Source organism: Pseudophryne corroboree, assembly GCF_028390025.1.
Source record: "Pseudophryne corroboree isolate aPseCor3 chromosome 3 unlocalized genomic scaffold, aPseCor3.hap2 SUPER_3_unloc_32, whole genome shotgun sequence".
NCBI classification, from domain to species: domain Eukaryota; kingdom Metazoa; phylum Chordata; class Amphibia; order Anura; family Myobatrachidae; genus Pseudophryne; species Pseudophryne corroboree.
The window spans coordinates 166,084-182,144 of NW_026967522.1; the positions used below are offsets into that span (position 1 = coordinate 166,084).

Here is a 16,061-nt window from a genome sequence, read left to right on the forward strand (position 1 = left end):
GGGTCCCCCGTATTTTTAACACCAACACCGGGCTTCACTAGCTGGAGAGATAATTCCACAGCCGGGGGACACTTTTATATAGGTCCCTGCGGCCGTGGCATAAAATCCCCAACTAGTCACCCCTGGCCGGGGTACCCTGGAGGAGTGGGGACCCCTTAAATCAGGGGGTCCCCCCTCCAGCCACCCAAAGGCCAGGGGTGAAGCCCGAGGCTGTCCCCCCCCATCCATGGGCTGTGGATGGGAGGCTGATGGCCAACTGACACAAAGAAAGAATATTATTTTTGTAGCAGAACTACAAGTCCCAGCAAGCCTCCTCCGCAAGCTGGTACCAGCATGCAGGGGGGAAACGGGCCCGCTGGTACCTGTAGTTCTACTACAAAAAAATACCCAAATAAAAACAGTACACGCACACCGTGAAAGTAAAACTTTATTACATACATGCCAACACACACATACTTACCTATGTTCACACGAGGCTCGGTCCATTTCTCCAAGTAGAATCCATGGTGTACCTGAAAATAAAATTATACTCACCAAAATCCAGTGTAGCATCTCTCATCTTCTTTTTTGTAATTCACGTACTTGGCAAAAAAACAAACCACATTTACCCGGACCACGCACTGAAAGGGGTCCCTAATTGTCTGTGTGGACTTTAAATGCTAGCCTCAAATAGGTTACATACTCATGTATTCCCTGCATAGGTGAATAAATTCTATGTTAAAGTATATCCAGGGCTCTTCCTTAAAACACCACATCTAATAATTAATATGTACTATATACTCCTCCTTTATGGATCAGATCTGAAGTTAGCAATACAGGTATTGATAATATGCATAAAATGTGGGACACATGTACAGGAATCTAGCCCCTACAATGGATTTATAAGTACAAATCATCCCCTAAATATATATGAAATAGACATATGTCTATTAATATATAATAATGAATGTGATCTCAAAATACCCTCAACTGAGTCCATGTATATATATGGACACAACAAGTAAGTAATCAATTTCTCAAGAGAGAGAATCCTAGAAAGACAAAAAAACATTAAGTCATATGATGGTATATATCAGAATCATAGTTCCCCAATTATAAAATAGATAGGTAGCTGTCATTTACATTTGATCTCTCAAATCCCAGGGGATTATCACTTGAACTTGTGAGTAGGTGGACGTATCCGACAGGTAATCATTTACTCAAAAGGGAAACTCCTGGATACACACTGGATCTCATAATGGTATACAACAGGATCATGTTTTCTCCTGATGTACGTTCAATCTCACAAAAATGGTAAGTAACTGTTGTTTTCATTCAGACCTCTTGGATGTTGACATCCCATTAGGAATATCATTTGGCTCTCAAACCTCGAATATTCGTCTCAAAGTGTCTCATATCAAAGGCTTGAAGGCCCTTTGGGATCCCATTGTGATGTTGCAGAAAGTGGTTGTAGGGGAAGAGGATAATTGGAATTCTAAATTTCTTACTGGGAGTAGCCCAAACCTCTTCCATAATTTCCTTCTGCTGTTCTGACCCAGGAATCTCAGTCCTGACTGTATTATGACATTTAAACACAGGTGACTTGGATTTTAACACAGGCTCTGCTGATTCTTCTAAGGATAGAATGGCTTTCATTGCCTTAATTAACTCAGATATGTCCCCTAAACTGAGACCTTCCTCCTCAGCTTTGTATGCAGAAACGGAGTGTAATGAGTCTTCATTCTCCAACGAATCCTCATCTGAAGCATGTGTAGACTGTGAAGATATTATTTAATGTCTATGTGCTTTACTTACCACTGTCCTTTCAGCCTGTTTTTGTTGAGAGGCTGCTGCTTCCCCTGCTGGATGTGATAAACCCCAGGTGGAATGCTGCATGTAAGGGTTAATAGTGTAACCTATCCCTGGTACAGAAGTTGGAATTATCCACTCAGCTATACTGGATAATGTCTGTACAAAGGTAGCCCATGGTGGTTCAACTTGCACCTGTGTTCTCCTTGGATTTTTAAAGAGACTTTGGTGAAAGCTAAAACTATTTTTCTGAACCAGATCCTGAGAGGTTAACCCAGCTTTGACAAACATGATATGAGTATTGGTGCTGCTGTGAGTATATTTTCCTCACCCTTGCCACTCTTAGACATGATAAATAATCACACACTTGCACAGTGTACTACACAAATTGTGACTGTAATCACTTTAAATTTTGTTAGAGTGACATAAAATCCGACCCTACCCTGCTTTGTACAATCATTGAAGATCGGAATAGACAGAAAAACTGACAGAATTATAGTAAATTCAGCAGTCACCGGTTATACATTAGTATAATAGGCAATATGAGCACGTAATCAACTACAAATACATTTCAAGTAAGTAGGAGAAACATATACATATTACTGATAGAGCATCGAGCGACTGGAACCGGAAGTGACATTGGGCGCGCACACACAAGGGCGCACACGAGGATGAAGCAGCAAGGGGGAAGCCAGCGGCCGGGGAGAGCCAGCAGCCAGTGGGGAAGGGAGCCTGCAGCCAGAGAGAAAAACTTCTGTGCACAGATCAATGGAGCAGGGAGCAGATAGGTATTAACTTTCCCTATTAGCTTTTCTCACTGTGTTGTATAACTGATTGTCTTCATTTGTCCATTACTGCATTTTATTGTTGAGTCCCTGTATTTGTACCAAATTTATCCTTATCCTATCCATTTATTTATATTTTTATTTATTGTCCCTTATTCCTTTATTTTAGTTATTGTTCCGTATATATTCCTTATGTAGTGATTTTCCCCTTCTTTTTGATTTTCTGAAGGTAACAGGGAGTTATCACTAATTGGTAATCTCACTTAATGCATGTCGTGCATGATGTATGCGCACCTGGCACAACAGTCCGAGTGTGGGTACATCTGTGCGAAATATGAGCGTACGGCCGCCCTGGAAGCCCAGGTAACTGATCTAGAGTGGACTGTTATGCGACTAAGGAGCATTCACAATCTCGAGCAAAGTTTAGAATGGTGGAGGAGTTGCAGGGGGATCACTGGTAGATGAGGAAGATCAGGTAGACAGCTGGGTCACAGTTAGAAGGAAGAAAGAGAGGGAGGGGAAGACAGGACATCTCCGATCTGCCAAACCCCAATAAATTTGCCCGATTGGACGAAGATTCTGAGGATGGCCATGAGGAAATGATGGAACCGGATGAGAACGTTTCCTCTAGCAACCAGAGGAGCGGTCCCTCCGATGCAGATGGGAAAAAAGATAGTGAGGTACCTAGTCAGATTGTGGTGGTAGGGGATTCTATTATCAGGAAAACAGGGCAATCTACTACCAGGACCGTTATACAGTCTGTTGTCTTCCGGGTGCTTGGGTACGGCACATCGCAGACAGGGTAGATAGATTGTTGGAATGGTCTGGTAAAGACCCGGCGGTCTTGGTGCATGTTGGCACCAATGACAAAGTTAGTGGTAGGTGGGATGTCCTTAAGAAAGACTATAGGGACTTAGGCAAGAAACTTAAGGCAAGGACATCTAGGGTAATCTCCAAAATATTACCAGTGCCACGCGCTAGCCCAGGGAGGCAGAGGGAGATTAGAGAGGTAAATGTGTGTCTTAGAGACTGGTGTAGGAAGGAGGTGTTTGTGTTCCTGGAACACTGGGCGGACTTCTCAGTCAGGCGCCATCTTTGTCGCTATGGATTGCACATGAATGAGGAGGGGGCAGCGTTGCTGGATGGTTAGAAGGTTGGAGGAGCTTTTAAACTAGGAGCCTGGGGGGAGGGTTTAGTTAGAAGCTGCGGGTTAATTAGGGAGAGCAGTAAGGATGGGGGTAGTGAACAATTTGGGGGTGGAGAAGGGGGGAGTGTAAGATCAGATGGCAAGGGTATTTGCATGGGTATTGACACCGGAAATACTGACACAGGTATTGCCCAAGATATTCCCAATTTATTACCTAATAACAAATATGGCTCAGCAATACGATATATAGAAAATAATATGTATAGCATAAGGGAGGATACTAACATCAGGGAGGGGGGTTAGAAAGTCTTAATAGGTCAGATAGAGATAGTAGAGAGGAAGGCTGTATTAAGCACGATGGGGGTGGAAAGGGAGGGAGGAGAATAACAGTCAGTAAGGGTAAGTCTAGAAAGACACTTGTAAATATAGATAAGATACCACTAAAACAAACGGGCAATGGAGAGGCTAAGCTAAGATGTATGCTTGTGAACGCAGGAAGCCTATCGGGTAAAATGGGGGAATTGGAATGGCTTGTATCAAAGTCTCAGTATGATATTATAGGTATTACGGAAACATGGTGGGACGACTCTCACGACTGGGTTGCGAATTTGGAGGGATAATCTCTTTTCAGGAGGGATAGGGCTACCAAAAGGTGAGGAGGGGTATGTCTCTTTGTTAAACCATCTCTAAAACCAAACTTAATAGAGGGTATTTTCAGGGAGGCTGGAGATAACATTGAGTCGCTACGGGGTGAGATCACAAGTGGGGGCACAGAGGCAAAGAAACTAGTCATTGGCATGTGCTACAAGTAACCAGATATTAGTGTACATGATGAGGAACAACTCTTACACCAAATTGAAAAAGCAGCGGGAATGGGGGACATCCTAGTGTTAGGGGATTTTAACTATCCTGATATAAATTGGAGTAACGTTTCATGTGTAAAAACTAGAAGCAGCAGGTTCTTAAATACATTAAAGGATCAATACTTGACTCAATTAGTCGAGGACCCAACTAGAGGTAAAACTATTCTAGACCTAGTTATTTCCAAAAATGTGGACATTATATCAAACACTAAATTTGGGGAGACCTTGGGAAACAGTGACCACTATATGATCACATTCGACATCAGTTTCAAGAAACATAGCTATAAAGGGAACAACTAAAACATTTAATGTTAGAAAAACTAATTTCAATATGCTGAGACAGGCAATAAACGAGATTGATTGGGAAGTTTTGTTTCATGGTAAAGACACAACGGAAATGTGGCATGCTTTGAAAGGGTTGCTTGATAGCAATATTCACAAATTCATTCCCATGAGCAGTAAATGCAGGAGTACTAAAAACAAACCAATATGGCTTAATAAGAAGGTCAAAGAAGCAATGGTTAAAAAGAGGCGTGCATTCAAAACATTTAAATCTAATGGAGGGGAGGAGTCATTCCAGCATTACAAGGAATGCAATAAAAATGCAAAAAAGTAATGATCGCAGAAAAAAATTGTAAACGAAAAGCAAATCGCTATAGAGAGTAAAAGCAATCCTAAAAAGTTATATAAATACATAAACAGTAAAAGGTTAAAGAAGGAGAACTTAGGTCCATTAAAAGATGAATTGGGAGGTTTGATAAATGATGATAAAATAAAAGCAGAAATACTGAACAATTTTTTTCCTCAGTATTCACCAGGGAGGATCAGTCGGAGAAAGTAGTGCATAAATATAGTGAAGGTAATGACTCTTGGCTGGATACTTGTTGTCCTGGAGAGACTAAGCAAAATAAAGATTAATAAATCACCAGGCCCAGATGATTTTCATCCGAGGGTTATTATGGAGTTTAGCTCATAGCTAGCAAAACCCCTATACTTGATTTTCCACAGTTCAATCAGATCAGGCAAGGTACCTAAGGATTGGCGCATAGCAGAGGTAGTGCCTTTATTTAAAGAGGGAACCAAAAATAATCCTGGTAACTATAAACCAGTTAGCTTAACCTCTACAGTGGGCAAAATATTGGAAGGTATCTTGAGGGATAGCATAGAGGATTATCTGCAGGTTAATAAGATTATTAGCAAAAGTCAGCATGGGTTTGTAAGGGACAGATCATGTCAGATTAACTTAATTAGCTTCTACGAGGAAGGGAGCAAGAATCTTGATCAGGGAAAAGCAGTGGATGTGGTGTATTTAGATTTTTCAAAAGCCTTCGATACAGTGCCTCACAGGAGACTGATCATCAAATTAAGGGTACTTGGTCTAGGATATACTATTTGTACATGGATAGGTAATTGGCTGGATAACAGAGTACAACGAGTAGTGGTCAACGGAATGTTCTCCAGTACACAATGTCAAAATGCTGCAAAAAGGCAAGTAAAGTGCTCACATGCATAAAACGGGGCATTGAGACAATGGACGAGGATGTAATCCTGCCACTGTACAAATCATTGGTACGTCTGTACCTGGCATATTGTGTTCAGTTCTGGGCACCATATTATAAAACAGATATAGGAGAACTAGAAAGGGTTCAAAGGCGGGATACTAAATTGATTAAAGGGCTAGAGACACGAGTACAAGGAAAGGCTTGCTAAGTTAAAACAGGATTTTAATATACCTACCGGAAAATCCTTTTCTCGTAGTCCGTAGAGGATGCTGGGGTCCATTTTAGTACCATGGGGTATAGACGGGTCCGTAGGAGCCTTCGGCACTTTAAGACTTTTTAACAGTGTGAACTGGCACCTCCCTCTTTGCCCCTCCTCCAGACCTCAGTATAGGAACTGTGCCCGAGGAGACAGACAACTTTGAGAGAAGGATATATTTAAGTGAGTGGCGAGATTAACACCAGCTCACACCATTCAGCCATGCTGCACAACATGGCATACAACAGAAAACATGCCAGCGAGCATGAATAACATTACAGCAACTGCTGAAGAACAACTCAACACATGTTAACATAATGCAAGAAAAAGGAGCACTGGGCGGACGCCCAGCATCCTCTACAGACTACGAGAAAAGGATTTACTGGTAGGTATATTAAAATCCTATTTTCTCTTACGTCCTAGAGGATGCTGGGGTCCATTTTAGTACCATGGGGATGTTCCAAAGCTCCCAGTATGGGCTGGAAGGTGCGTTAGTTATTGCAGAACTGACTGACAAATTGAAGGTCGTCAGCAGCCAAGGTGTCAAACTTGTAAAACTTAGCAAACGTGTTTGCCCCTGATCAAGTAGCTGCTCAGCAAATCTGTAAAGCCGAGACCCCCTGGGCACTCTGTAACCACAAACCTGCCGTGGACTGAGCATGCTGAATTGTACTTCTAATCCAGCGCGCAATAGTCTGCTTAGAAGCAGGACACCCAATCTTGTGGGGATCATAGAGGATAAACAATGCTTCTGTTTTCCTTACACGAGCTGTTCTCGTGACATAAGTCCTCAGAGCTTTGACGGCATCCAAGGACTTAGAAACAGCTGAGGTGTCAGAAGCCACTGGCACCACAATAGATTGGTTCACATAGAAGGAAGATATAACCTTAGGATGAAATTGCTGACGCGTCCGCAGTTCAGCCCTATCTTAATGAAAGTTCAAATAAGGGCTCTTGTAAGACAAAGCCGCTAACTCAGACACCCTTCTGCCTGATGCCCAGGCCAACAGCATGACCATTTTCCAAGTGAGAAACTTTAACTCCACCCCCTGTAGAGGCTCAAACCAATCAGATTTAAGGAACTGCAACACCACGTTAAGATCCCATGGTGCAGCAGGAGGCACAAATGGTAGTTGGATGAGCAGAACCCCCTTTATGAACGTCTGAACCTCAGGAAATGAAGCTAATTGCCTCTGAAAGAAAATGGACAAGGCCGAAATCTGGACCTTGATAGATCTCAATCTTAAACCTGCATCCACACCAGCCTGTAGAAATAGGATAAGATGCCCTAATTGAAACTCATTGGATTCACACCAGGAGACATTTTCTTCAAATGCAATGATAATGTCTAGACATTACTCCTTTCCTGGCCTGAATAAGTGTGGGAATTACTTCATTGGGAATACCCTTTTGGGCTAGGATCTGGCACTCAACAGCCATGCCATCAAACGCAGCCACGGTTAGTCTTGATAAACCAATGGCCCTTGCTGAAGCAGGTCCTCTCGAAGAGGAAGAGGCCAAGGATCTTCTACCAGTAACTCCTGAAGATCGTGAATATTCTCAGCGCCGTGGAGAGCCTGAAAGGTAACATCTGGAACTGGTAGTGGCAGTCCTGAACTGCAAACCTCAGGTATGCTTGGTGTGGAGGGTAAATTGGAACATGCAAATAAGCATCCTTGATGTCCACTGACACCATAAATTCCTTCTCCTCCAAACTGGAGACCACCGCTCTCAGGGATTCCATCTTGAATTTGAATCTTCTTAAATAAAAGGTTCAGAGATTTTAGGTTTAGAATCGGTCTGACCGAGCCGTCCGGCTTTGGTACCACAAACAGGCTTGAATAAAATCCCTGTTCCTGGTGTAGTACAGGAACCAAGGAAATTACTTTGTCATGACATAATTTGTGTAATGCGTCCAGGACCTCTCCTCTGTCTTGAACAGAAACTGGTAAGGCTGATTTGAAAAATCGGCATGGGGAGCTCTTGAAACTCTTACTTGTAACCTTGAGATAATATTTGTATTATCCAAGGATCCAGATCTGAGTGCACCCAGACCTGATTGAAGATCTTTAGATGCGCCGCCACCTGATCATACAGCAGGGGAGTCCCAGCATCATGCTGTGATTTTTGCAGAAGCAGCGGTTGATTTCTGCTCCTGCAAGCCTGATGGTGTGGTAGGCTTCCTACCTCTTCTCCGCCATCTTCCTGCGGAGAAGTGGGCATTTTTGGCCTTTTTGTATCTGTTCGGACGAAAGGACTGCATCGTATGAGAATGATACGCTTTCTTAGCGGTTGCTGCTGCAGAAGGGAGAAATGCTGATTTGCCTGAGGTAGTTGTTGAAATCATGGCATCCAGCTTGTCGCCAAAGAGGACCTCACCCTTGTAGGGGAGCGCCTCAATATTTCTCTTTGATTCCGCATCTGCATTCCATTGGCGAATCTACAGTGCTCTACGAGCCAAAATTGCCATAGCTGAGGATTTGGAACCCAGCAAACTAATATCCTTCATAGCTTCTGTGGAGATACGGATTCTCAGATCACTCAGGTAAACAGGTTAGTAAAGTGGCAAATGCCCTTTATTGTAAATATACACACACAGTACACAAAACAGTAACTATTACATGCCAGGATGGTATCCTACTTACTAAGTCCCCACAGTAGTTTAAAATTACAGTCTCCTGCTGTCACATGCCAGCAGTAGTTCTGTGTCCCCTGGTCTGGGATACCAGCTCACACAGTGCCCTTTGCCACTGACAGCACCGCAATGCCTAGTCAGTGTCTCCACTCCAGAGGTACATCCACTCTCTCTGACCTTCTGTGTAGATCTCTCCCTCAGAGCACGTCCAGTAGCCTCTTGAAATCAGCAGATCCCAACAATGCTTCTAGGCCTCAGCACACTGGCAGTGCTATCTTACCAGTAGCTTTCAGAAGCCAAACACATCACTCCTCTCAGGCCAGGAACTTCCGTGCACTCTCTGTTTCAATAGCCTCTGTTATCCTCAAACCTTTGTCTGTCCTACCATAAGGCGACACCTTCTGGCTCTGTATTGAGTTGGTTACATTAAAGGGGCTGACTACAGAACACTTGCAGATAGACCTACTTTCACATGTCCAGGCATGTCCTCTAGCACACAATAGATGTTAACTAAATTAACCTTACTTAATCTGATTGTGTGGCCTGGAATCCATTGTGTGGGGAAGAATGAGGGGGGTGTATGGACTGACATCTGAGACTGGCTGTATCTCCAACAGCAAACAAACAGGTCATCAAAGCAGTCACATGGGGGGGACACATTATTTTACAAACTATAATACAATAACCAGTACATTCATATATATACATCTTCATATGCATTCTGTACAAAACATCAGGCTAGACATATTATTTCCTGATAAACACAAACACATATAACAGAGGGATGATGTTTTACAATAATATGTGATGTCCAGTTCTATTGGGAATCCAGGCAGCATGCTGTATAGGTGATAACCAAGTTCTGTCCTGTCTCTTTACACTAACGCACTGAATCCAGAAACAGGCTGGCATAAAGTACTCCTCATGAGCCAGCTGGGGCTGCGTCTGTTACAAACCTCCCCTACTTTTTCCAACCGTTGCGATTCAGTGACAAGAGTAACCCATTTGGGATGGGCAGACATCACATCTGGACCACCTGGGTCAAACAAGTGTGGGCTTACGTTTCCATCTGGCGGTGGAGGGTCTGGGCTCAGCAGTTCACAGTTTTTAAGACCCCCTCCAGTATCCCAGGCACTGTGTTTAAACAGCCTGATTGGTGGTGGGTAACCCCTATCATTAGAGGTACTTCCCTCACCACCCTCCTATTTAGGTGACAACACTCCCTTTATATTTGGCGCATAAGAGTGGGGAGTGAGCTGCATCAACAAAATCTGGTCTCTGGGGTCCTCACTCTCCCTCTCCAACACTATATTCCCTGGGAACTCCACCTCCATCACCTCTGGTGCATCTGGACAGTGGCTTACCTCCCCCTCCCCCATTTTGAGTGACATTACTCCCTCTACTTCTGAGATATCACAGGGTAGCACAATCTGCATCACCAGGCTTGCATCAGGAAACCTGGCAGGGATAGTCAGTAGCTGGGGCCCTTCTTCTGCACTTAGCCACTGGGATGAATTTGGCTGCAGGGGAGCAGTGAGTATCTGTAATTCTTCTCCACATGCTCCCCCCTCAAAAGCCTCTACCCCCCTCCCTTGGGTCTGAAATGTCTTCTACGCCCTCAATTGATAATTTCTGGGCCTCCACTAGCATAGTAAACTGGGCAGCTGGTTCAGGTGCCACTGACAGACTAGACCTCACCTGCAGCGGTGAGTCCTCGGCCCTTATCAGCTCCTTGGTACCCTTGACACCAACATCATCTTGGTACTGGCATTCATTCACCAGATCCTCATCTTCCATCTCTGAAAATGGAAAGCTTGGAAACTGCACTTCTCCAAGGTCTATTGCTGTATCAAGCAGATCACGACTCTGGGTCTTGTCCTCTGTGTGTGGTGCATTGAGCCCTCCCACCACAGGCACCTTAGCTGACTGGTTAGTCCTTTGTATAGGAATGCTATAACTCAGCTGTTCCTGATATATTCCTTGCATAGGGTAGCATTCACTGCACTTACCCACACTGTATGGTCCAGACTCCATGTACGCCTTTCTGGGGATAACTGGCTCCTGGAGTGCTCCAACACACCTTGCTCCCTGGTCTGTTCACTCCACCTTAGAGTGGATTCCATCAGCCGACTGCTCAAGCTCTCCATCCTCTGACCCAGTCGCTGGCTTGGCAAATCTCCTCCATGCGAAACTTCAGACACCAGGTTGCGTTGCTGGCCCATTTCCTGGGGCACATCCTGATGGGACAGGGAAGTCTGTAGAGTATTGGACACTGTAGGACTGTTGCCTGGTAATCCCAGCACCTCCTTTATTACCCGCATCCGATCCTCGGGTGTCGCGCCATCTCCCAGCGCTTCTAGACGGGCCTGTAATACCTCTGGTGTCCTTTCAAATGTTTCTCCAACCTTCCCCTCTCCAAGGGCTTTCAGACGGTGTTGTACTAACCCTCGGGATCCCACCTCCGATCCTCCGCTCTCCCTGCGGTTACTGGCATCGAATGTCCAGGCTGTAGGTCTCAACCACGCCGTCACTTGTTTCTCCTCATCTGACTCCTCAGAGTCCTCCTCCTCATCACAAGGGTGTTCTTGATCCCATTTCAGCAATTTCGCAATTAATGATTCCTTTACATCTGTTGCGGTCACCTTAATACTGCGCGCTCGACAGACCATATGCAGGAATCTCTTGTTGAGGTTTTTGTACACCTCTGTTTCTGCCTCCATGCTACTGACTTTCCAAATGTGCCACCAACTTTTTAGCAAGATACCTGGCTACTGTGTGCCAAACTGTTTACAAGGCTCTTAGGTGCCCTCCGCTGATACCTCTCGCAGCCTTACCCAGGGTAAACTGGGACTGAGTGACCCCACCGCTGCCACCAATTGTGAAGATACGGATTCTCAGATCACTCAGGTAAACAGTTTAGTAAAGTGGCAAATGCCCTTTATTGTAAATATACACACACAGTACACAAAACAGTAACTATTACATGCCAGGATGGTATCGTACTTACTCTTGACTTGACCAAAGACCCTGGAAGTTTTTTCCCTGTGTGACTGCTCCCCAACCTCGGAGGTTCGCGTCCGTGGTCACCAGAATCCAGTCCTGGATGCCGAACCTGCGACCCTCTAGAAGATGAGCACTTTTCAGCCACCACAGTAGAGATACCCTGGTCCTGGGTGACAGCGTGATCAACTGACGCATCTGTAGATGCGACCTGGACCACTTGTCTAGTAGGTCCCATTGGAAGGTCCTTGCATGGAACCTGCCGAAGGGAATGGCCTCGTAAGACACCACCATCTTCCCTAGGACCCTAGTGCAGTGATGAACTGACACCTGTTTCGGCTTTAAGAGATTCCTGACCAGAGTCATGAGTTCCTGGGCCTTTTCTGTCGGAAGATATACCTTTTTCTGGTCTGTATCCAGAATCATACCCAAGAAGGGTAGACGAGTCGTAGGAACTAAAACAAAGGAAAGGACTGCGCTTAACGCTATTTGATATCAAAGCTGCTATGGGGGTAAAGAGGAAGGAAATCCACGTTTCCCAATGGCAATGTACTGAACAAAATAACTTCCAAGCACTAAAAGCTCAAATATTGCACTTGCAATGATTAATATATAAAATTATGATTTATTTAAAAGAAAACAAATTCTTACATTAAATACATATAATTCATAAATAGTCAGTTTATTTTTTTATTTTTTGGAAAAAAAAAAGGGGGAAACAATTCATACATTAAAATTATGGAACACAGCGAGTCCTAATACCGGTATAAAACATGTAGACAAAACAACATAAAACATATATCTATTGGTGGGACGCCTTGGCAAATTATCCACCTATATAAGAAACAGCAGCAATTTGTTTAAAATAAAAAATGTCTCTTATAAATGTAGGATATCATCCTCAGATCTTGTTTTTATCTTATTAAATCCAAAAAGATTCTTTTTGGAGGTATCCAATGATTTATTCCGAGTCCTTATTATCCCAAAAATCGAGGGTTAAGAAAGTCACTTTTGGCAAGTTTAATAATTTTTCACAACTTACTGTTTGTTGGTCCAAAAGTCAGAGGGAACCAAAGCATTCTGTGTCTGCCGGCAGACATGTAGGTGCTCTCAGATCAACTAGTTTCGCCTGTCTGCGCAGGCTTCATCAGGAGTCGTAGGAACTAACTGCGACTTCGGGAGATTGAGAATCCAACCGTGTTGCTGTACCATCTTCAGTGAAAGCGACACGCTGTTCAACAACTGTTCTTGCGATCTCGCTTTTATGAGATCGTCCAAGTACGGGATAATTGTGACACCTTGCTTTCGCAGGAGCACCATCATTTCCGCCATTACCTTGGTGAAAATCCTTGGGGCCATGGAAAGCCCAAACAGCAACGTCTGAAATTGGAAATGACAATCCTGTACCGCAAATCTTAGGAATGCCTGATGAGGCGGATATATGGGAACATGAAGGTATGCATCCTTTATGTCCAGGGATACCATAAAATCCCCCTTCTAGGCTGGCGATGACCGCTCTGAGCGATTACATCTTGAATTTGAACCTTTGCAGGTATAGGTTCAGGGATTTTAAATTTAAAATGGGTCTGACCGAGCTGTCCGGCTTCGGGACTACAAACAGGGTTGAATAATAACCTTTCCCTTGTTGGAGTAGTGGAACCTTGACCACCACCTGTTGAAGACACAATTTTTGAATTGCATTTAAGACCATCTCCCTTTCCGGGAGGGAAGACGGTAGAGCTGATTTGAAAAACCGGAGAGGAGGCATCTCTTCGAATTCCAGCTTGTAACCCTTGGAAACAATTTCTATTGCCCAGGGATCCACCTGTGTGTGAACCCAGATGTGGCTGAAAAGACGAAGACGTGCCCCCACTGGGGCGGATTCCCGTAGTGGAGCCCCAGCATCATGCGGTGGATTTAGTAGAGGCCGGGGAGGACTTCTGTTCCTGGGAACTAGCTGTGGCCGGCAGCTTTTTCCCTCTGCCCTTACCTCTGGCAAGAAAGGACGCACCTCGGGGAGGACTTCTGTTCCTGGGAACTAGCTGTGGTCGGCAGCTTTTTCCCTCTGCAAGAATGGACGCACCTCGTACTCTCTTGTTTCTCGGTAGCCAAAAGGACTGCATCTGATAATGTGGTGCTTTCTTAGGCTGTGAAGGAATAAAAGGCAAGAAATTTGATTTACCCGCCGTAGCTGTGGAGACTAGGTCCGAGAGACCCCCCCCAAATAATTACTCACCCTTGTAGGGTAAAACCTCTATGTGCCGCTTCGAGTCGGCATCACCAGTCCATTGCCGGGTCCACAGGACACGTCTAGCAGAGATCGACATAGCGTTGAATCTAGAACCCAGTAGGCCAATGTCCCTTTGAGCATCTCTCATATATAAGACAGCATCTTTAATATGTCCTAGGGTCAATACAACTGTATCCCTATCTAGGGTATCAATACCCATTGACAAGGTATCAGTCCACGCTGCTACCGTGCTACAAACCCAAGCCGACGCTATCGCCGGTCTGAGTAAGGTACCAGAATGTGTGTAAATGGACTTTAAAGTAGCCTCCAGCTTGCGTTCAGCAGGATCCCTGAGGGTAGCCATATCCTGGGATGGCAGCGCTATCTTTTTGGATAAGCGCGTCAATGCTTTGTCTACGCGTGGGGAAGATTCCCACCGTATCCTGTCCTTAGCTGGGAAAGGATGCGCCATAAGAATCCTCTTGGGAATCTGCAGTTTCTTGTCTGGAGATTCCCAAGCCTTTTCAAATAACTCGTTCAGCTCGACAGAAGGGGGAAAGGTTACCTCAGGCTTCTTTCCCTTATACATGTGTACCCTCGTGTCTGGGACAGGGGGATCCTCTGTCATATGCAAAACATCTTTTACGGCAATAATCATATATTGAATACTTTTAGCCAATTTTGGCTGTAACTTTGCATCATCATAATCCACACTAGAATCAGAGTCCGTGTCGGTATTTGTGTCAACTAGTTGTGATAGTGGGCGCTTCTGAGACCCCGAAGGTCCCTGTGACATAGGGGCAGGCTGGGGTTGATACCCTGTATGCACCCTTGCCTCAGTTTTGTCCAACCTTTTGTGCAATAAATTTACACTAGCACTTAAAACATTCCACATATCCACCCAGTCAGGTGTCGGCGTTGTCGACGGAGACACCACAATCATTTGCTCCACCTCCTCCCTAGGAGAGCCTTCAACCTCAGACATGCCGACACACGTGTACAGACACACCACACACTCAGGGAATCCTCTTATCTGAAGACAGTTCCCCCACAAGGCCCTTAGGAGAGACAGAGAGAGAGAGTATGCCAGCACACACCCAGCGCTATAAGACCCAGGAAAAAACACCTAATAAAATGTTTACCCAGATAGCGCTGTTTACATATATGGAAAACGCCAATTATGTGCCCCCCTCCCTCCTTTAAACCTTCTGACCGTGGATAAGCAGGGGAGAGTCCGGGGAGCTTCTTCTCAGTGCTGTGCTGTTGAGAAAATGGTGCTGGTGAGTGCTGAGGGAGAAGCCCCGCCCCCTCAGCTGCGGGCTTCTGTCCCGCTCAAAATTAATAAAAACTGGTGGGGGCTCTTCTTATATACAGTGCCTAGCTGTATATAAGATTATTTTGCCAGAAAGGTGTTTTATTGCTGCCCAGGACGCCCCCCCTGCGCCCTTACAGTGACTGCTCTGTGTGAGGTGTATGGGAGCAATGGCGCACAGCTGCACTGCTGTGCATTACCTCAGTAAAGAACATGAAATCTTCTGTCGCCTCTGATGTCTTCTTTTCTTCTCATACTCACACGGCTTCTATCTTCCGGCTCTGCGAGGAGGAATGGCGGCGCGGCTCCGGGACGGACGGCGAGGGTGAGACCTGCGTACCGATCCCTCTGGAGCTAATGGTGTCCAGTAGCCTAAGAAACAGAGGCTACTTAAAGTAGGTCTGTTTCTCTCTCCTCAGTCCCTCGCTGCAGGGAGTCTGTTGCCAGCAGAGCTCCCTGAACATAAAAAACCTAACAAATACTTTCTTAACAGAAACTCAGGAGAGCTCCTGTAATTGCACCCATCTCCTCTGGGCACAGTAA

General features: G+C 44.9%; 1 protein-coding gene across 1 annotated transcript in view; it reads right to left on the reverse strand.

Annotated features, from left to right (window-relative positions):
• Positions 1 to 16,061, reverse strand: part of LOC134984051 (uncharacterized) — a 236,176-nt gene that overhangs the window by 156,932 nt on the left and 63,183 nt on the right. Inside the window, exons 10-13 of the mRNA XM_063949693.1 lie at positions 12,305 to 12,431; positions 11,292 to 11,724; positions 10,675 to 10,944; positions 1,368 to 1,755 (exon numbers count right to left, since the gene is read on the reverse strand). Coding sequence (XP_063805763.1) covers positions 1,368 to 1,755; positions 10,675 to 10,944; positions 11,292 to 11,724; positions 12,305 to 12,431 — 1,218 coding nt within the window. The remainder of the gene's footprint in view (positions 1 to 1,367; positions 1,756 to 10,674; positions 10,945 to 11,291; positions 11,725 to 12,304; positions 12,432 to 16,061) is intronic.